Consider the following 21,972-nt stretch of genomic DNA (forward strand, 5'->3'; position numbering starts at 1 on the left):
GGGATATGAAGCCTTCCTTGCTCTTTTAAAATGTCACCACAGCCGAAACCGGTTTGGCTCAGTGGATAGAGCGTCAGCCTGCGGACTGAAGGGTCCCGGGTTCGATTCCGGTCAAGGGCATGTACCTTCGTTGCGGGCACATCCCCAGTGGGGGGTGTGCAGGAGGCAGCTGATCGATGTTTCTCTCTCATCGATGTTTCTAGCTCTCTATCCCTCTCCCTTCCTCTCTGTAAAATATCAATAAAATATATTAAAAAAAAATTAAAAAAAATAAAATGTCACCACACTCTTCTCCAGTGTCCCCTGGAGTCAGTAAGGACCGAGGTGCAACCTTGCAGGTGTCCCTCCTGGTGACCTGTGCAGCGCCATTGGCACATGTGTTAACTGCCCCACATCCCTTGCCTGGCCATGTCCGCTCTGCCTCAGACCGTACCATGCCGTTTGTAGATCGGGGGTTTCCGGTAGATGTTACTTTCTCCAGCTGCCAGACAGACCCAGAAGGGACAGTAGGGAGGGAGAGGGAGAGAGGGAGAGGGAAAGGGAGAGGGAGAAGGAGAGGGAGAGGGAGAGAGAGGAGAAAAGGAGAAAACAGTTGGTCAGTTGATCTCAGAAGAGAGAGATGGTCCATAAGTTTTCCCAAGGGTCCACCATCTTTTCCCAGGTGGACTTCTTCTTCCAAAGCTGAGCTTCCAACCTGTACCACTAGGTTCCAGGAAAGGTGAGGGGAGAGGAATGGATGGATTCAGATGGTGCAGAGGAAGGGACTTGGGGCTTGAATGGTAGGCATGCAGGCAAAGGGTGAGCATGTGCTCAGCAGGCCCCATGCAGGACAGGCCCCACTGCCTCCACCCAGCAGCCACGCCTCATTCCATGAGAAAGTGCCCTGAATGCTGCAGCCACGGTTCAGCGTCATCTCCTCCCACTTCCTCAAAACAGACAGGATGGGAAAGGTGTAGATGAAACAGCAGGACAAGCTCCCGGGAAAAGTGAGTGGGGAGTGAGAACCTGCGCTCAGAGTTGGGAGAATAGTCTAGGCTATAACTCAGGGTGAGATCTTGTCTAGATCATACCTACAAGCTCACCTATCGCTATCCCTCAGGCTCGCCACCTCTGGCCACACTGGCCTGTGTCAGGGCCTTTGTACTCGCTCTGCCAGGGTGTTTTCCCCTGGGATCTTCATAAGGATGACTCCTTCTCATCTTTTGGCTTCAATGTTGTCACCACCTCCAAGAAGCCCTTTCTGACCACCTCATCTAGCCCAGCCTCCCGCACCCCATTCATTCTATCTGTTTTATTATATCTACAGCACCTACTGTCACCCGAAATTATCCTTTTACTTATTTGTTTACTCATTTATGATATCTCTCCCCACATTAGAGCATAAACACAATGAAGGCAGGATCTGGGCTAGTTTAAGTTGCAGCCTCAGGGTCCAGAATAGTGCCTGGCTGTACAGAAGGAATAACAGAGGCTCAGAGAAACTAAGTAACTGGTCTGAGGTCACCAGCTTATATATAAGCAGCAGGATCAAGATTTAATCCCCAGTTTTGATGCAAAAGCCCCTGACTTTCAGCCTGATTACTGCTGTGTCTCATCACAGCCTCTCGACATTCGAGGCACTTCCCTGGGCTACTTCCTGGCGGTCCTGACCAAGGTTGATTCTGTCAAGAGAGTAAAAGACTGTGGGTGTATCAGGGCTGGAGGGCAGGTTAGTTCCGGTGATGGTTAGGGAGGGTCCCCAGGAACTGGCTTCTCCTCGGTGCCGGTGCAGGGTGTCCGGCAACCCCATGAAGCATGCATCCGTCCATGCCGGGAGTTCCGGGCTGGCAGCCTACCTGGGATGTGAAAGTGCTTGGGAGCCTGGTAAGAGGTTGGAGTGGAGGACCTCACATCTAACTGGCTATGGTATGGAGAGCTCCGGCCACTCTCGGGCCCTGGAGCACGCAGGCAGTGGTCCCCAGAGAGAACAGAGGCAGAGAAAACAGGCATTAACGCGGTGGCAGTCAAGGCAGCAGTGAAGTGTGGGGAGTAGGGACAGTGGGGAATCAGCTGTGCGCTCATGCACTGTGTCTGCAGAAACAGGCCTGACCCTGTTTTCTTGCTTCACCCCAAAGTCAGGTTTTGTGGGTTGGAAGAATCCACTCCACTAAGCTCAGGAAGGCATTTTTACCCCGCCCTCCCATCCTCCTTCCCCCTCCCTTAATCGCTTTGCTGGCTTCACCCTTAATCTCAGGGCTGGCTGTCAACGACCTGACTGGCCTGGGTGGGGCTGGACTGTGGGTGAAGGCCAGGCCACAGCCCCATTTCGGGTCCTTTGGTTCTATCCTCTGGACCAGGCAGGCGTAAGGCTGAGGACTGAAGTGTCTTCTTCCAGCTAGGGCCTTTGGGCTGCCTGCCACTCCCCTCTCCTAGCCGCTCACCACCCATTCCCCACAGCTGCTCTTCCTCTCCCCTGCCAAGGGCATCTGCAGGGACTCAGTGAGGCCCAGCTGGTCACCTGGGTGGCCACAGGCCTACAGAGGCCATGCTGTAAAACGGAGATCTCAGGAAAGCCCTGTTCTGTCTCCACAGCTGGGAACATCAAACCACTGTGTTGTCCCCCTGGCTCTTCCTGTCCCTTTGGGGGCTTCCCCCTTCCTTACCAGAGCGGTAGTAGTGGTGAGGTGAGCGGGAGAAGGTAGGGGACATGCCCTGCCGGCTGTAGGTGGGGGAATCGATGTATCCCGGGCTGGAGGCCCGTCTCTGCCGGAGGTCCAGGTTTTCATAGATGTCCTGGGGGAGGAAATGGGGCTGTGAGCAAGGCCAGCAACTAGGTGGGCCTATGGCCCAAGGTTCTGGTAGGCATTTGGGGGAGTGACAGAGAATCTGGGATTCTAGGGGCTGAAGCATGGTGCTGCCCTTCTGAATAGAGACCCCTCCGTAGGTTACATGCACAACCCAGGGAAGGGTGCAGAGAATTTCCAGGGCCTTCACCCATCACTCACAGGCCCTTGAATGGAACCTGAGGGTCAGGTCCCTGGAATCCTGGCCAAGGATCACAGAAGCATTGGGGAGGTCTTCTCTGGGTAGAAAGGGTACATCAGGTTTGCCCCCAATCATTTCTACCCTTTATGCCACCACCCCTTCCTCCAGGTCATGCTCCTGTCTCCCTATCACTGCCCTGGTTGGGTCAAGGGCTCGGGCCCCTTGGGAATTCCGGGAGGACCTCACATCTAACTGACTATGGAGGAGTAGAGGACCTCACATCTATCGGGCCTGTTTGCTCAGCATCAAGGGACACAATTATATAAAAGGTCTCCCCAAACCAGATCAATTACCTGGGAATAGGGAGATAACGTTCCCAGCGACTTAGAAGCGAAGAGTTTGAAGGCAGTCATGGAAGGAGAGAAGGGGGTGAGAGAGAGGGACAGAGAGCAGTTAAATGGTTCAGCAAAGAGAGGGCCTCTATTGACCTCGGCCTTCCTGTCCGAATAACCCTCACTTAGAGCTGCAGGATAGCAGTGCTGACAGGTGGTAGACAACCTTGAGGTTATGCCCTCCTTTTTCAAATGGGAAAGCCAAGGCCCAGAGAGAGAACGGGAAGGCTCGGGACCTCTCAGGGAGGAGGCGGCAGGGTCTTCACCTGGACCCAGGCTTCTCCACTGCAAGCTCAGAGTCATTTCATGACCCATCCTTGTCTCTTTACCCATTCACAACCTCTCTGTAGTTCATGAGGACAATGCCTGGGTAGGGGATCCAGAGGTAGGGCCAAGCAAGGGCCAGGCTGGTGCCATCAACACGGGAGTTGGCCAGTGGATGGTGTGGGAAGCTGGAGATGGAACGTCCCCTCCACCGAGGGCTGCTCAGCCCTAGAACATCAGGGCCAGGTTGGGATGTCTGTCCAATGTTAACACAGCTTCTAAAGTTTCTAAGACAAGTCAGAAAGGCAAATTCTTAGTTGAAATCTCCCAATGTTTAAATGTTGAAAACTAATTTACATTTTTAAAAGATATTTTGTGAGTGAAACGAAACAAATTTCAGGGGTGGGTGTGGCTTGTGGGCCATCTCTGCCCTTAGGAAAATCAGCTTCTACCAAACACTTGGTCCCCTTTTCCTGGTCCATTTCAGGGGCCAGAACACAGAGAGTCTCAGCACCAGGCTCTCAAACCAAAACGGAAGCCAGTCCCTCTAGAGAGGAAGGGGACAGTGGTGGAACAGGGACAAGAACCTCAGTCTGTGCCCCCCCTACGCCAGGGGTCCTTCTGCTCCAAATGCTCTCAGCTCAGGAGTCTGGGATGGAGTTAGAAATCTCCTGGGATATCGATGGCCAGGACCTCCCGGGTAGTGGCCACCCTGCCTTCTCCAGAGAACACTTTCTCTTGTCCAGGAACTATTTATTTCAAAAGCCATCTGGTGCTGAGTGTTTATAAGAGTTTCTCTCTTGCTTTGAGTTCAGGGATTTAAGGTCAAGTGCAAAAACCAGAGAACCTACTAACTCAGGATTATAAACCCAAATGGCCATTAATTGTGGCAGGGGATAAGAGCCATGGGCTGTGTATAAAATTTCTCCACTGTAAGAAAACCAGTATTTTAAGTGATAAGTAGTTACAGGTTCTCAGCTTCAATGTTGGGGTTCTCAGGAAGTGGTGGGGACCCAGGAAACCTGCTCCCCATCTCTAAAAGGTGGAAATACTGGTGTAGTGTCAGCTCTAATTTTTCAAGTAAGTCAGATTTTTGGATGAAATCACCTGATTTTAAAATGCTAATTGTAAATTCAATTTTAAAAGAGTCTTTGGGTCAACACTGTGGAGGGCAGTGTCTGTGATGGAGGGGACTGGGGACCCCATGGACCCTCCTCTCTTCCAGCAGCCCCAGAGAGAGGGGCAAGATGCCATACCTCTCCATAGCCACATCTCTCCAGCATCTCATCAGACGTGTATCTGGAATGAGGCTCGTAGGAAATGAGGTCGGGGCGTTGTACCTCGTAGATGGACTTAACCTTGGGGAGAGCTGCCAGGTCTTTGTAATTAAGGATCTCATTATCCACTTTAGCCTGGGGAAGAAGGAAATGGACAGGAAAGAAGCAGAAAGATAAGAGGGAAAGGAGAGAGGCATAGGGAGAATAAGCTTCTCCAGTTTCCACTAGAAACAAAACTTTAGGATGGAAGACTTGCAGAATGTGAGAATAAGACAGGTCTTTGAGGCCATCCATTCCAACGGGGCCAACACTGATTGTGCACATATGATGTGTGAGGCCCTGTGCTTTACAGGACTTATCTCCTCCACATGTCAAGACATCTCTGTGAAGTGTCAGGGTGTTGACTGCATTCTGACCCCACAGAATGAAGATACCCCATTCACAGCATTCTTGAGGATGATGAAGAAGGCAAAGACAGAAATAATCATGGTAGAGATTACTAGCTGACATTTAGTGAGCACTTATTATGAGGCAGACTCTGTTCTGAGTCTCTTATATGGATTAACTCCACAACTCACAACTCTAATAGTAGGTACTAATATTATCCACACCTTTAAATAAGGAAACAGGCACAGAGAAATCAATTGACTTGCCCAAGGTCACATAGCTAATAAGCAGCAAAACCAGAATTCAAAGCCAGCTAGCCTAACCTGAGAGCCTGCCCTCTCCAGTGGCCTCTCCTCGTTCCCTAGGGTGGGGCGTTCACTGGCTTACAGCTGTCAAAGGGCTGCATCAGAAAGCTGCTCCTCACATCGAACTGAACTGAGCCTCTACTACCTGACTTTGCCTAAGTTCAGTTTTCTAGAAATGCATGGATGAGGAGAGAGCTTCCCCTTGCAGGGGACAGCCCATGTCTCGTGGTTTCTGAAGCCATGTTCTTTCCATGTCTGCATCCTCCTTCTGTGACCCGGTTTATGCTCTGGTTAACAGGTTCTGTCCCCTCATAATTACTGTGCTCTCAAGGTGCTGAAGTGAGGTAAATTAAGAGAGTCACTAGATAGGGCATCCAAGGAGACTGTATTATCCTCATAACATCTCCCAGTGCTTTGGGGGCCAGGTAATTCTCAGGGCCACGACTAGTATAAAGAGAACAGCTTTCATAAAGACCTTAAAAGCATTGGTATTTCAAACACTTCCCATGGCCCTTCCACTGTTCCATCCTGTCCCATCCCAGTGCTCTCTGGGCACTGTGCTATTCATCCCCCTTTTCTCCTAGACCCACTGTCCACTCTCCTTGCCCTGACCTAGGCTCCAAGGCCCCATGGACTCTATCATAGGCTCCCTGTCTTTCAGTTGGGTTGGCCAAAGTGGGGGAGGCACCTGCAGAGTGGGAGGAGAGTGAAGAGGCTGTGTACTTGTCCCCGTAGCACCTGTCTTGCCTGGCTGTGGTTGGGCATGGCTCCTGCCTGGGACTGCTCTTCCATAGCTCCAGCTCTTACCATCCTTTCCCTTTAGGCTGAGGGTGGTGACAACTTCCCATTCTTGTAGTCCTGGGATGCTGCACTAAGTGGGTCCCCTAACCCTGCCCACATCTCTGCAAATGCTCTCTTCACAAAACCTGTCTCACTTAAACCCTTTGAGGTATGCCATCTCATTTCTGCCAGACCCTGCCAGGGTCAGACATCCACATCTGTACCAATTTGGCGGTGTGTGGGTAAAGGGTCCTCATTTGGAGAGTCCACTTACTGAAGTAACTGCTGCCTTTCATCCTGGGATATTAGATCTTGACCTTGAGAACTCTTGGCATCTTGCAAACTTGTTTCAACCCATCAATAATCATCTCAGCATTTTTCTCCAAACCTCCGAAACAGTAAATTTATGTTTCTTCCTATCGCTGCCTTGTTCCAGGTTATAAATGAGTTTATAGTGATTGGACAGAGGCATCCTAACATATTTAGCCAGGAAAGAAGGAAGAGACCATGAGGAGCTGATCCAAGTCAAGTCACCTGGAGATGACTGTAGCAGTCAGTGGGGGGATGGAGCAAAGTTTGAAAGGACCTATCATCTCCAGGCACACTAATAATTCTATTTTAATACCAAACCTCAGTATTTATGAAAACTAAACCAATACTCTTTCCTTCCACCTGTTATTGCCTGTCCCAAATGTGGTTGGATGGATTCTTCCCTGACTTTGGAAGCCATATTTGGAACATCTGACTTAAAACATGACTCACAACACGTGTGCCGTCATTCCCCTGAGCAGCTGAAAGTGAGGCGTCATTAAGGGGAGAGTAGGAGGATACAGAAGGGAACACACATGCCTATGCGAGGATGTGGGGGTAACTGATCTCAATGTATAGGGATCAGCTGGAGGGCACAGTGGCATGTATCCCCAGTTGCTGTTGTTCATCTGTAGTCGAGCTGCATCTCACAGGGGCAACTCTACGAGCTGCCTCCAGGGTGAACATCATCAGGGCCTAGCTTATTTCACCAAGGTTAGCAAGGCTCCTCAGAAGCACAGAGGAGGCCAGCCAGGCATTAAGGGCTCTACAGTGCAGCTCTATATATCCTGAGTTCATACACCGTGGTAACACCTTGGAGACAGGCCCACTTTGGTCGATAACCTTCTCACGGTATAGGCCCCGAAACTAAGCTCATTAATCCTGCCGTGGTCTGGCCCCATTCCTTGTTCTGACAGGAATCTTCAGTACGTACAGCCTGTGATCAAAGTCGCTTGTCTTTTGTGGGAGCCGCATGGCAGTATTAACCCATATTGAAGATGCAGTCAATGGTTACTGTTACATCTTTTAAAAATTTAAACAGAGGAAGAAAGGAAAGGAGATAGTCCCATCAATAGGCATAATCCAGCAATCAAGGAGGAAACTGGATGTGGATTTGGAGTAAAATAATGATCAGGCATGATGGGCAGGGCCCACCCAGGGCTGGCAGATTTGAGGACTGTCTCTAGAACTTCTTATTAGGGTTTCCTGCTCTAGACATTACCTCTAGCCCCCATTTCTGGTCTTTTGGGCTCATTTGACTTGAGGAAGGCTGAAATAGTCTGTTCATTGTGGTCCTCTCAGGCTGTGCTTCCCCCACCTCCTTTATCTTACTTCTATTTCTCTCTTAGGTTTGAGCTTAAATGTTTCTTCCTAGGATTCTACTACCAATTGTCCCTAGACCGTCAGGTTAATTTGCAGCATCATCAGAGCACCCTGCACTTTTTCTTCCTAGCACCTATCAGAATTATGTGCTGATTACCCATGGAATTATGTGCTCAACATTATGGATCAGGTTGGTGAGGCACCACCATCTCCCCAGTGCAGAGGACAGCATGTAGTGGAGTAGACATTCAGTATGCATTTGTTGAATGCATGAATAAATTACACATCCAAGGTCATCTATCTCAACTCTTGTCCCTTTTGCCACATCCCTGGCAATGATGAATATCTGTATTTGAATGCCTCTAGGGGTGGGAGCTCAGACACATGCCCAAGGTTTACTCCATCCCTGGACTTCTCACACAGTTAGGAAGCTCTTTTATGTGTTTGCAAATCCTTTATGGCCATGTTTCCACATTCATATGGCTTCTTCCTCCTTTCTGCCTCTTTACCTCACCCACTGTCGCCCCTTTGACATCCCGTTCAATACCCACCCTGAATAGGACTCTAATCCCCAATTTTTCTCTTGCCCTTGTCTCAGTTAAGTAATGGGAAGGGTGGGCATTGCACTGTTTCAGAGCTCGTCCAGGGCTCTTGCTCTTGCTGCACTTTCTTTCTCATGCTCCTCCTGATCGCGATATTATCCCTATAACTGTTTCTAAGCTGTGTGCTCCCCAAGGGCAGGGGCTATGTCCTCCCTGTCCCCACTGTATCCTCAGGACCCAGCACAGCGCCTAGCACATGTTGGCACACTGGACAACAGTGGACACCAGCTGGATGAAAACCTGACAGGTGTCTCTATCCTAAGAACCTCTTTAGATTCCAGGCTCAGGGATAAGAAAGTCCTCTCTGTGCGGAGAAGCGATACATACGCAGATGACTCGGTTGGGTGACCCGATGCTGGATCCAGGGGGTGAGATGGAAGTTTCAGACGTTCGCCTGTGCTGTGCAAGAGACAAAGACAGAAGGGGTGAGAAGCTCACCCCAACTTGGTGGGAAGGGGGAGACGGGGTATAAGAACCCAGCTCTTCAGGGAACATTAGCAATACTATTAAAAGCACTCTCTGGCTATTCTGTACCTACTCTTTACTGCCTTTTAAATCAATGTCTGAGTGTGAATGAAATCTGAAATGTACGGGACTTCAGGCTGTTGGACTAAATATGGATTTGTTTTTACATATTTGTAATTGGCCTTTTAGATAGGAAGTTACTCTTAAAACTTCTTATTTGAGGTAATCCCAGCCAATAATGTATTTACTTTAAATGAATAAAATTGGTTAGCACTATTCCAAATGTAGTTTGCTTATACAAAATATAAAAGTAGGTTAAACTTCACATAATTGCACAATATACCTAGTGTTTATAGTATATCCATTGCAAATTGACATCAACCTAAATGATAAACTTAAAAAAAATCTTTCTCTAAATAATGGCAGTGATGGACTAACGGCTTCCTTAGCAGAACAACACTGTGTCAGTCTCAGTGCATCAGAGAGTGGCAGCATGGTGTGGTTAAAAAGTAAACAGAGTGAGCATTAAGGACCACTAATGAACTATGTGATTTTAGGGATCTTGAATTTCTGATCTGTAGAATGAAGGGGTTGGTTTTAGGGATTGCTAAATTCCCTTTCAGATCTCTCATCCTACAACTTAAAGCATTCTGAGTGGGGCTGTATAGCAGTGTTTTGTGAACAAGTATGGCTCTAGTGGAGATGAATTTAGGTGGAACATTTGGTAATACAGAATCCTAGAATGAGAGAGTAAAATGTTAAGTTCTATTTCAGTCCTCTCAGATCAAGGAGCAAGTCTTAATTTTGTGCTAATACATTTCAACAACTGTCTTGACAATTGCTAATTCCCCAACACCCTCTCCCCTGCCTTTTTAACAAAGAGTGAAGGCAACATGATCCAGCTAGAATTTCCAAGAATTATTCTTGAGAATTGTATTCTTAAGAATTATTTCATGTTCATCTAATTTATTTTACGGTTACCTTCTATTTATAGCAAGTAATACTGGTTTTCCAGATGGTGCTATAACATTTTATTTTAAAATAAGTTTAGTTAAGTAAAAAGTAGTGAGTTTATGTAAAGAAAAAGAAAAATGTTAATTATGTAGTGATACAGGTAGCACACAGATATGGCAAAAAGCATCAGGGTTGTAGGGTGACTGAAATTTGAGAAATGCCACCAAAGAGGCGGACATTGAGGAAGAAAAGGATGATTAGGTCTTCTTACACCTTAAAAGAAAGAGAGAGGCCTTGGAAGAAACAGGAAAAAACCCCCACTCCTGGGTCAAAAAAATTATACATCAATAAACCATCTCTTTCCCCAAACTTACATTAGATGGATGAGATGGCAAAGGACAACATTTCACCAGCTGGTCAGAAATCGTACACATGTGTTTTTACCTGAGACTCTAGCAGGTAACTTTTAACACGGTCCCAAGGGACCAAGTTGATCTGAGGGCCAGAGTGTAGGGGCACTTTGGAGATCATCAAGTGCCCCCAACACACATTCCAGGTATCTCCTGCACAGCATCAAGGACTGAGGAACAGGGCCCCTCTCTGCAGTTCTTGGATCAAGAACCCAGAATCACAGTAATTCAGAGGGACACTGGTCCAGCATGTGCCTGGAGACTGGCTATGCTTCTGCCTGGCTGCATCACTGTGGGCAAATTCCCGCCCTCTTTAGACCTTGGTCTTCTCACAAGCAAAGCAAAGATAAAATTCCTTCCCTACCTGCCCCATAGTTAAATAAATCAAATCAGACCGTGGCTGTGAAGATCTTTTGCAAACTCGCAATCCCTGTGACAATATTAACTATTATTATTAATAAATGACCTTAGATTGGGGCATCTCAGAGAGGTTGCCATCTTGGTAAGCAATGGTTAGGGTATAGCCTCACCCCAGAAACGCTTACAAATTCATATTAAGACGCTGCTGGACAGTTTTTAAAGTGCTCTCACATCCAATGTCTTAATCCCGCCCCGTGAGGTGGGTGTTAGGCACACATTTGGGAGCATGCACACTAAGGAATTACTTTCTATTAAAGCACAATGCTCCCAGCCTGTGGCAAAAAGTAGCTGGGCTTGCTTACCTTTAACTTCTTCTCTGCTCGGGCTGCCTGTTTGCAGATTGGGTGCCAAACCTCAGAACCTGGGGGCCAGGAAAATAACAGAGGCTTAGACCTTTCACACCTACCAGCATTCAAGTCTCTCCCCACCCTCTCCCATCTCCATTTACTCCCTCAACAGCATATGAACCCTACACAGCAGCCAGGAGGACCCTTGCTTTTCCTGGCTCTCTGCTGCTACAGGGATTCAACCAGCCATGCACTCTTTCTGCCTGTCCAAATCCTACCCGTTCCTCAAGGTTAATGCCTGACATGACATCTTCTTGCAAACTTTCTTACCTGCCAGCTGAGAGTGACTTCTTGCTCCTCTGTGATCCATAGTTCTTTGTTTTTCTCTTAGCACATATGGCCTTAAATCATAGTAGCTTGTAGATTTATCACCCCAACTAAATTAAGAGCTCCTTCTGGGCAGGAGCTGGGCTTTATTCATTGCTGGACCTCCCGCAGCATCCAGCATGGGACTTTGCTCTCAGTGGAGTCTCCGTACATGTTTGTGGGGGTGAATAGATGAGTGGACGATTGGCAGTGAGTGACACATAGCAGGTGGTCAATAAACGTATGTTGAATGAATGAATGGCAGTGGAGGTGAAATAAACTGACAGACTGTGGTGAACTCCAGCCTTCCATTCTCTTCAAAGATTGGTGACAGTCTACCAGAGCTATGACATTTAAGGGCAAGAAGTGTCATGATGTATATTCTACTCAAGAGCTTTGACTTGACCTGCTAATTCCTGAAAGACGCCAGACTCTTCAAATTTAGAATATTGCATTTCATTGTGGATGTGAAGCCAGTTGGCCAGCCCCAAACTGAGAGGCCAATTTGGAAAGGCATGAGCAACAGGTGGCTGGTCACATGTTGAGGAGCCCCAAATATTACACATTCCCCAAAGAAGGGACAGATGTCCTGGATTAGAAGAAAAAAATAGGAACATGTTATCCCACTGGTGCCATTCCTCTTGTAACCAGCCCTAAAAGGAAAGGAGCCAGCAAATGGCTGGATTCCTGAGCACCCAGATGGCATTTGTTTGTCTGGCTTTGTTTTTGGGATATACTCGCCATTATGGTTTGTTGCCTGAACTCCGGGACTGGAATACTGGCTAAGTGACAGGAGGTTGATTTAAGGTTGAACAATTAGACCCAAAAGAGTGGTGAAGAGAGGATGGGCCTGGAATAAGGAGCCCTGGGTTCTTGTGTTTGCTCAGCCTCTAACACCTCCTCTTTAAGGCCCCAATTTCCTCATCTGAATAACAAGGAGATGAGGTGTGGGTGGTCTTGGAGATTATTTTTATCTCCAAAATTCTAATTCTAGAGCCATTTTGTCATTTGTGGGATAGATTAGATTCTTGTTTGCTGACAGTCTTGGGTGTTCCTAATGATTCGACACATGTTTAATTCCTTCTCTGTCAAGTGCAATGGCTCTCAGAGCCCAGTAGAGGGACTCTGGGTCTGCAGCTTGATCCAGAAACCTCAGGGTGTGTCTACTGCCAAGTGGTGGGTGGGGATCCTTGCTTGGGGGAGTTAGAGAGAGCATTTCCGGGTCCTCTTTGAGTTGCTGCCCAAGCCACCAGGAGTTGTTTACCACTCTGGCTCTGGAGGAAGCACATGGATGATCACTGTAGGAAATGGATGAGGTGGACACAGATGTCTAAGGTCACGAGATTAAGCAAAAGAGGCACAGGAAAGGTAAAAAGTCAGGCAGAAGTTCTCATGGGGGAAATCATGTGTAAGGGGAGGGTGTCAGATGAGATGGTCTCTCCATGCCACTGACATATCTGTTCTGAAATAAAGCTGAGCCACAGATGGCTTCAGCACTCCGGACACAGGAAAGCAGGTTTATACGATGTGAGGATTGAGAATCAAGGGGAGAAAGAAAATATAACAAAATGAAAAAAACAGTTTGGGAGTTGGCAGAATATTATTCCAATTAAAGAGGGGAGGCATTTGTTGGTAGATAGCAATAAACTTAGATAAGTGAAGGTAAGAAAAGATGATTTGTTCATGAAGACCTCTATGAAATTATGGTCTGGCAAGCTTCTGCTGTGAGTTAATAGCTCTACAATGTGACATTAATAGAACGATAGCATCCAGAGTGAGGAGGGGGGGTTATTGTCTTCTGTGAGCTTTATCCCCAGAGTCTTAAACAGTGCCTGGCTCATGCGAGTTTAATAAAGAAACAGATGAATGACTGGTTGGCTTTCACCTTTGTATTTTTAAAAAAAGACACAGTGATACGCATCCAGAGGGTGATGGTAACCATAACAGAAGGGTGAAAAGGCTTTTTTTAAAATATTTTCATGCTTCTATGTGGGAAGAGGGATAACCTCATTCATCATGTCTTATAAAGGAGAACAAGGACCAAAGGCAAAAGTTTCAGGGAAGGAAAATTTAATGTCTGAAGTTTGAATGGGCTAATTCTGCAAGTAAGTTTCCCGTCCCTGCAAGTATTTAAGCAAACACTGGGTGCGTAGATGCCAAGCAGGGATATTGTTGAGGAGATACGTCATGTGGTAGTGACACTCATGAACATTTACTATCCCGCCCAACCATGGAGATTTTATGTTTCTATCTTAACAGGCTTCTCTGTATGGAAAAATAATTATTTACTCCATCAAATATAAATTCTATAAGAAGCGGGATTCATTTCTGTCCTTTCTACAGATATACCTGCAGGGACAGCAGATCCTTAATTAATACTCACTAAATGAATGAATAAACAAAATAAACATGAAATTCTATTTTAGGCCAGTAAAATTCTCTAAGCAGGCCCAGAGATTTGGACAAGAGGTAGAATCTAGACTCGGATTCAACAGCTATAATTTCAGATTGTCTACAAGAATATTCACTAGATTGGGGTTTGTTGGAGTGTGACTTGTGGGCCACCTGTCCAGCAGCCTAGTAAAACACAGACTCCTGGCCCCCCAGAAGAGCCCCTGAAGTCCGTTTCCTGGAGGTGGGGCCTGGGAATCTGTGATTTTAATAAGCTCCCCAGGTGATTTATGACTAAATTGGAGAACCGCAGGGCTAAATACTGTTTAACACTCCAAATTTGTTCCCCTGGAATGCCATTGGGATAAAGAAATCAATTTTACAAGACGGGACTCTTTAACTTGTAAAAATTCAACGTGTTTTTGCTTGTTACAAGACTCCTGGTTCCACAAGTCACACTTTCATCCTCCGTGACTGTCACCCACAATTCCAAGTTCTGCAGTTAAAACCTCCTGTAAAGGTTATGGAAGTGAAGGATTAGCCATTTCTGTGTCAGCTAAATCAGATAGAGATCTAATTCTCTAAGACTGTCCCTGGGCCAGGTATTAAGGCTGTTTTTAGTCTGTAGCAGAGTCAGCATTCAGTCTTATCTGACTGGTTACAGCACCTGTAACATTTTGGACTTATTTAATGTTTGGGAACCCACTCACCTCTCTGTTGGACCTTGACATTCAATTTGCCAACTCATTTACTTTTTTTGTATTAGTGGATATTTATGCCAAAACTGGAACTGGTGCCACAGTTTTCCGGAATGCCCAGCTGGGGTTACAAATGGAGCAGTGACCGAAGCTGGCCGAGGGAAGGTTCCATTTAGGCAGCACAGTGTTTTCTTAAGTATTTTTGAATATGAATGTGCTAAGGCCCGGCAGGTGGCCCGTGACCCTCCCTGCTGTCTGCCTCCCAGCCCTTCTCACTCATCTAAGCAATTTGAACAGGCGATTGAGTTTTCAACCCTGATCCTAGCCAGCCTGTTCTTCCTCAGCAGGTTTCTTGTTTGGATTTCTCTTGACCATAATAGGGTGGAATTTCTAAGTTTTGCCTTTATGTCGGCAGCACTACCTTTGTGACATAGACTTGCTAGGGCCTTGGAATGGCTCCTTTAAAGTCCCTGCCCAGATAAACAAGTGTGGTGAATCCATAGAATGGAATATTATTCAGCCATAAAAAGGAATGAAGCATTGATACATGCTACAACATGGATGAACGTAGAAAACACTATGCTAAGTGAAAGAAGCCAGACACAAAAGGCCACATATTAGACGATTCCAGCTAAATGAAATATCCAGAATAGGTAAATCTATAGAAACAGAAAGCAGATTGGTGGTTGCCAGGGGTTAGGGGGAAAGGATATGAAGAGCAACTGCTTAAAGGGTACGGTTTCCTTTTGGGGTGACGGCATTTAGTTGCAGAGCATTGTGAATGTACTAAATGCCACTGAATTGTACACTTTAAAGTGGTTAATTTAATGTTATGTGAATTTTACATGGTGGGTATGTATAGGAAAAAAGTTGGCGTACATAGGTTTCGGTACTCTCCGTGGTTTCAGTCATCCACAGGGCATCTTGGAACGTATCCCCTGCAGATAGTGGTGGACCGCTGAACATGCACTTAGAACAGCATCTGCCTTGGAGTAGGCACTATGTAAGCATTAGTTGTTTTTGTTCTTCTTATTATTTTCCCTGCCCTACCAAATAAAAGCTGTCTGCCAGGATCCAGTTTGGGGAAGGGAAAGCAGTAAGGAAACACTTGCAGGGAGTGGGTGGTGTTTACTCCCCCGGGTGAGCAGGTGAGCAAGGGGCTTGCAGCAAGCAGACAACTGGCGGTGCAGGTGGAGTCACTAAGAGAAGCCTGACTTGGCTGCCAGTGTGCCCTTCTGGGAGGTTGGGCTTGTGCCCAGGGACGAGGGCACCTCGGGAGCAGTGGAAAAGACCAGCTTGCCTGGAGCTGACATGATCAAGTGGGCTTGAAGCTTAATGAAGATTGAGGGGCAAACCTGCTTAGCTGCCATGGAGCTGGTTACCATGGAGGACATGAAGTGGGATGAGGAAAGGAGAACGGCAGTACCGAGTAATTCACGGGAAATAATAACTGCTGAAAAGAACAGTTAGGACAGTAATTAAAACGTGCTGAGTGCTTAGTGTGTGTCAGGCACTAAGTATTTTTATTCTTCTTCTTATATTTAGAGAGTGCCTGTGTCAGCTCTTATGCTGTACACTTTATAACAATAGTACTCAACTGAAAGATAATAATGATAACTAATATAATAATGATAATAGAAAATAATCAAGATAAATAATAATGATAACATTTATGAGCCCATATGCTGAGCCTTGTGCTAAGTGTTATTAACAATGATGATACTATTGACAAAAGCCAAAATTATTGGTGCATGGCATCATGGGGAATGGTTATTTCTACATTACTGGGTGTTTATTATGAGCTCACACCGGCAGAGCTGGTGGTGCCGGGCTCTGTACTAAGCCTTTATCATGTATTCACTCCTTTAATCCTCACAGCAGCTTGGTGAGGTGGGGCCTATGGTTATCCCTGTTCTCAGATGGGCAAATTAGGGTTTAGGGAGCTTAGGTGTTTTGTCGACCTGCCAATCACTGTCTCCCCACCCTGGCTAGGTGTGGGCATGTGACCAAAGCCAGGCTTCTGGGAGTCTCTCAGGAACTCCTCTGTTGAACCTTGAAAAGAACTCTGCCCTTCTGCACCCATGGTGTCCAGGGGCTGGCCATGCCACCCCACCCCTCATGGAGGCAGCCAATCTGCAGCAGGAGAGCCGAGGACACACACACACACAAAGCAGCAGGGAGAAGAACAACCTGCTGACACCCAGGGGCCTCTCACCCCAGCTGTGCTGCTCTTCCGTGCTTCTCAGTTATGTGAGCTGTTCAATCCTCTTGTGCCTAATGTCATTTGAGTTGGGTTTCTGCCACCTAAAAAGTCTAGACTAATAAAACATCTCATTGAGCTAAAACGTGAGTATCTGACAAGTTCTTGACTTGCCTGGCAGGCAATTTTGTTTCCCAGAAAATAGAGGAAGCAACCAGGGAAATTGCTACTCTGGACCTAATTTCGACCAACATGGACAGATTGGCTGGTGAAGTGGATGTGACATGTAACTGGTGAGAAAATGGCCACATTGTCCCGAGTCGATGGCACCTGAGAGGAGCAAGTTGGAAACAAACTTTAAAATACAAACTTAAAACAACCACACTATAGGATTTGAGATGTTTGGTAACCCTAAAAATAATAAAATTGCAGCTCCTCAAAAATTAAAATGTACTCTATTTAAAATGAAATATACTTAGTAGAGTCAGACTTTAGGAAATATCAATTTAGCACAGTAGCAGGATATGTTTGAAGAGTCTAAAATTATGTAGCAGGATTGGGAAAACATAAGATTTAAAGTTTTTAAGCATAACTCCTACAACCTAAGCTGTCAGGAGAGAGATCCAATTTAAAATAACAATGCTAAACTACTAAGTTATAGCAGCCACTATTACGTTAGTGCCCTTTAAAGTGTGGTTTGATGAGATGTGTAGGTTAGTCTGAGGGCTGGCATTCCATAAGCCGTAACAACAGACAACACTCTCCTAGACATCTATTGCTCAGCAAACTACTTCTAGGGTACTTGTCAGAGGACAATGAGGCCTCCACTCAATATCAATCCAGCTGTGCAGACAGACACACTTCCTGGTACCAGGCCCTGGTATTATCTGAACTAAAAAAAAAAAAGAAAAGTGATTTGAAATAGACTCAGTTATATAAGAGAAGGGTATGGTGTGATTATCAAAGAAAACTTCCAGGGCACTGATTTGGATTTGCATTACCACAGAACCCAGGCTCTTCACTTTATTTTGGGCCATGGATACCTGGCAATTTGATGAAAGCTACAGACCCTTTCCTTAAAGAAACACCTACATGCAACTTTGGCAAGTGATTTCAGGGGATTCACTGAATTCAGGAGGCCAACTATGAACCACAGGTTAAGAATTCTAATAATAAATGAAAGAAAATGGACTTAAACCCTAGCAAAAGACACTAGCTAACCTTGGCCCAGGGACATAACCTCTCTAAACTTTTTTATTCTCTAAAATGCAGATATTAATGGCTTTTGGTTCATAGGGTTGTAATGATAAAATGGTATATTGCAGTTAAAACAGTGTTTGGCACATACTAGGTACTCAACAAATATAAGGCATTTTATTTATCTATTATTACTATTATTATTATCAGGACGTATAATTTGTTATAATATATTCCTCAGCAGAGCAGAGTTTGTCCTAGGATTTCATAAATGACTTCCTACCTGGTGGGTTTAATTAAATATACAAATGATAACAGGGACGTGTTTAAAAATGTGCAGCTGAACTCCTGTTTCCAATGTTATTCTGAGAACATGGGGGTATTTAGTGTAGACAGAGGCAGAGAGAAAAGTCTATCTTTCCTTTTTCCGAGGTATAGGCACATTTAGAACAAGAACAGTATTTATCTCATGAGCCACATTTTGGGTTTAGGAAAACTCCCACTGGCGTAGCAACTGTAGCCTTTGTGATTTCAGTGTAAGTTTTGCCCTGACCCTGCAGCATTTTGGCTATTATTTTTGCTGCAAAAAATCAGTGATCTAATTCTCTGGTGAAGCCCAAATGAAGGGTTTAGACACAAACAGATGAGAAATTTGGCATCTTTACAAAAACAGTTGCAAGACTGAATGCACAGCAGAATTTAAATAAAAGAAAACTTACTCTTGTCTCCTGGGACCTTAGAAGTTCTCACCCAGACAGATGTCAGACTTCCCCCAATTAGAGCCCATCAGAAAGCCATCACACAGCAATTATAACACAAATAAACTGCCCAAAAGAACCTCCCCGCCCCGTTGCCAGCACCGTGCATTCTTTGTCTGGCTATGGAACGGACAAGGCTGGGTGTATGCACTTCGCAGGCTCCCAAACACTGTCTCCCCTGTATGCTGCTTTGTGGGGCACTTTGCAGCCTCACATCCATCTCCTGAATATTCATGAGGACTTTGTGGAGTGTGCTTGTTCTCAGAGCACTGGCCATGTGGGCTTGCCTCAGTTTCTCCACTATGCAATGCTTCCTCCCAGCGTGGGCCTTTGTACCTGCTGTTCTCTCTGCCTCCACAATCTTCTTTCCCCTCTTCAACTTCCCACCTCCTACTCACTTTCAAGATCTTGACTAGATCAGGAGCCTTAAAACATCTCCATTGTTCCCAAATTCCCCCTTCACAGCACTTATCACACAGCTTGTCATTGAATATTTGCACTTCTGTTTGAGTAAAGTCTGTCTTCCCTTCCTAATAGTGTACACTCCACTCGGAGCAGGTACACCTGCCTCGTTCATCTCTGAGCAGCCAGCACTTCACAGAGAGCCTGCCGCATAGCATGACCTCAGTAGGAATGAAAGACAGTGTAATTATCTTCATTTTATAGGTGAAGGAAGAGACCCAGAGAAAGAAGTAATTTCTTAAGGTCACAGCCCATTAATGGAAGTGCTGACCTTTGAACCCAGGAATCCCTGCTCTAAGCCAATTCTCACCACTCCTGTGCTGCCTGGGAGGAAGTTTTCTTGCTATTTCAGGGGAATATCATCCCACCCAGGGAGGATGTCCAAGGCAATCACAGGCCAAGCTCTCAGTAGTAGCAGAACCTCCCTCCAGCCCCCACTCCCCCATGGCTGACATCCTCCCCAAACGCCCACAGCCCAAGTCAGCGTGACTCTAGCATTGGATGGCCTGGTCCCCCTCATTCCAGGATCACTCAGCATCTCTCAAGGCAGGTCCTTGAAGGCCCTGCAATTACTCCCACTCTCTCAAGAGCCAGGAGGGTGGGGAAGGGGATAATTAAGGAGGAGGGTAACAGGCCCTTCTTCATCACCAAGAATATCTCCTACCTCCTGGAGGCACTTGCACCCTAGGTTTGATTGTACATTCTCTCTCATGATCACAAAGCTGTTCACTTCATCACTTAACTCTTTCAGCATTCTGTGGAGTTCTGGTCAGAAGCAGAGCTTAGAAGGTAGTGATACATGAGGATGGGCGCTCCATGAGTGCAGGGAACTTGTCTGACTTGCTCACTGCCATGTCTCCAGTTGTTAGGGCAGTCCCGGGCACTCAGATGATGCTCAATAGATATTTGTTAAATGAATGAGCTAAGAGGTTACCACGTGTCAGGAACCTAGCATACTTCTATATATAGGGACTGTTAAAAGCTGATTTGACAGGCTAGGCAACTGAGGTTCAGAGTGTTAAGAGACTCACTCAAGGTAAAATCTTAGGAAGCAGTGGAGCCAGGATTGAAAGCACCACATGGGGAAAGATTAGGATTGAGAATTCAGGCAGAAAGGTAAAGGTGTTGATTGCTCTACTGATGTGAATGTGGGGGCAGTTTTAATGCTAGGAAATGTGTTAGCCAGGGAATAGGGTGGGGAATACCATGCAACAAATTTTTAAACCAAGTGCAAAGTCCAGATTCCCAAGGCAGTCAGGGTCCATAAAGACATCGTGCAGGTTCTGCTGCTACTCAGGTGGGCTTTATAGCATGTAGCACATGGACCTAGGCCCTGAAGGGGCAGTTTAGTCCTTGCAGGGACCTGAGTAAGCAGGCAGGACCTGGGTCCCCGGTCCTGGATCCCAGGAGGTGAGGTGCAGAGAGTCCTGGAGTGGGAGTTACAAGGCCAGTCCTGTTCTGCCCCCTTCACATTCTGGTTCACATGAAAGTCTCTGCCTCTCTCTGGGTCTCACTATTCCCATCTATATAATGGGGGTTGTTACTTTAAAGTCTCCAGTGACCTCTGGGATCCTCCCACCTCTAACACCTGTGTGACTGTACATACAAGCAAGTAGTTGTGGAGTCACAGCATCCAACCCAGGAATTTCTGCTCCAACATTCGAGCAGATGATAAGAGATTTTGTTGAATAGCTCTAGGTTTATAGTTCTTCATCAAGGACGATTTTGCCTCTAAGAGAAACTTAGCAATGCCTGAGATATTTTTGGTTGTCACAGTAGGAAGAGGGTATGTTATTGGCATCTTGTTGGTAGGGGCCAGGGATGCTAGTAAATACCTTGCAATATGAAGGACAGTTCCTGTTCCAAAGACTTATCTGGCCCCACATGTCAGCAGTGCCATGGTTGAGAAAACCTGCTCTAGGCAGAGACTCATTTGATCTTGCAGGAACTCCTGGACCTGGGCATTTGTGGCTATGACAGGTTCACAGGAAGTCACATTCTGTGTAACTGCCACCCTGGCCTTAGATCTGCACTGTAGGGAAACTGTAGGGAAACCCACAACTTAACACACTCACTACTCCCTAAGAGATATGAACACATCTGGGGATGGCTAATCACAGCAGTTCAGCCAACAGTGATCACTTGTAGAGTGAGTACTTGTGGGGCTCTCAGGAAGCTGGCCCAGACTCTAATGCAAACTGGAGGGGACCAAGTGTAGACAAAGGGATATAGGGTCTCAGGGAGAAGGGTGTGTGTTAAATTGTGGGTGGGGTCAGGGGCATCTGGGGGGTTTATGAAGTGGGTAGTGACTAAACTGGGCCCAGAATGATAGGATTTTCAAAGGAGGGCAGGGGAAGACAAGTGTCTTTGTTGAGGACACGGCATGCAAACAAAACCAGAGGCATGGGGGCCATGTTCATTTGAGGGGCTGAACACCATCCTAGCCACAAAGACAGGCCTGGCCCATCTCTGCCAACCTACCTCTGTACCTCGGCCACACAGGCTCCCCTAGGTTTCCAACACTTGCCATTTCTTTACTCACCTCAGAGCCTGGCAGATTCTGTCCCCTCAGGTTGGTGCACCCCCCCCTCTCCCCTCTTTGCCAAGCTAACACCCACCTATCCTCTTTCTCTGGGAATCTTCCCTGATGCCTCTCGCCACCCTGTTATGTGCTCTCATAGTCCCATACGTCTCCTCTTCACAGAACTTATCCTGGTTGACAGTTATTTGTGTGATTATGGACTACTATCTATCTCCCCCA

At 46.4% G+C, this 21,972-nt stretch overlaps 1 protein-coding gene across 6 annotated transcripts in view; it reads right to left on the minus strand.

Annotated features, from left to right (window-relative positions):
- Positions 1 to 21,972, minus strand: part of ABLIM3 (actin binding LIM protein family member 3) — a 99,069-nt gene that overhangs the window by 14,006 nt on the left and 63,091 nt on the right. For 4 of the 6 annotated variants that reach the window (XR_013960970.1, XM_080675927.1, XM_080675926.1 and 1 more), the window contains 7 exons: positions 11,155 to 11,213; positions 8,931 to 9,002; positions 4,877 to 5,032; positions 3,318 to 3,347; positions 2,643 to 2,772; positions 1,836 to 1,934; positions 434 to 481 (listed from right to left, as the gene is read on the minus strand). Coding sequence is in view for 4 of the 6 variants with exons in the window: in XM_080675927.1 (XP_080532053.1) it covers positions 434 to 481; positions 1,836 to 1,934; positions 2,643 to 2,772; positions 3,318 to 3,347; positions 4,877 to 5,032; positions 8,931 to 9,002; positions 11,155 to 11,213 (594 nt within the window). In the remaining 2 variants the exon portion in view is untranslated. The remainder of the gene's footprint in view (positions 1 to 433; positions 482 to 1,835; positions 1,935 to 2,642; positions 2,773 to 3,317; positions 3,348 to 4,876; positions 5,033 to 8,930; positions 9,003 to 11,154; positions 11,214 to 21,972) is intronic. The other 2 variants (XR_013960971.1, XM_080675925.1) reach the window with 1 other exon arrangement.

Source organism: Plecotus auritus (assembly GCF_963455305.1).
Source record: "Plecotus auritus genome assembly, chromosome: 6".
Lineage (NCBI taxonomy): Eukaryota > Metazoa > Chordata > Mammalia > Chiroptera > Vespertilionidae > Plecotus > Plecotus auritus.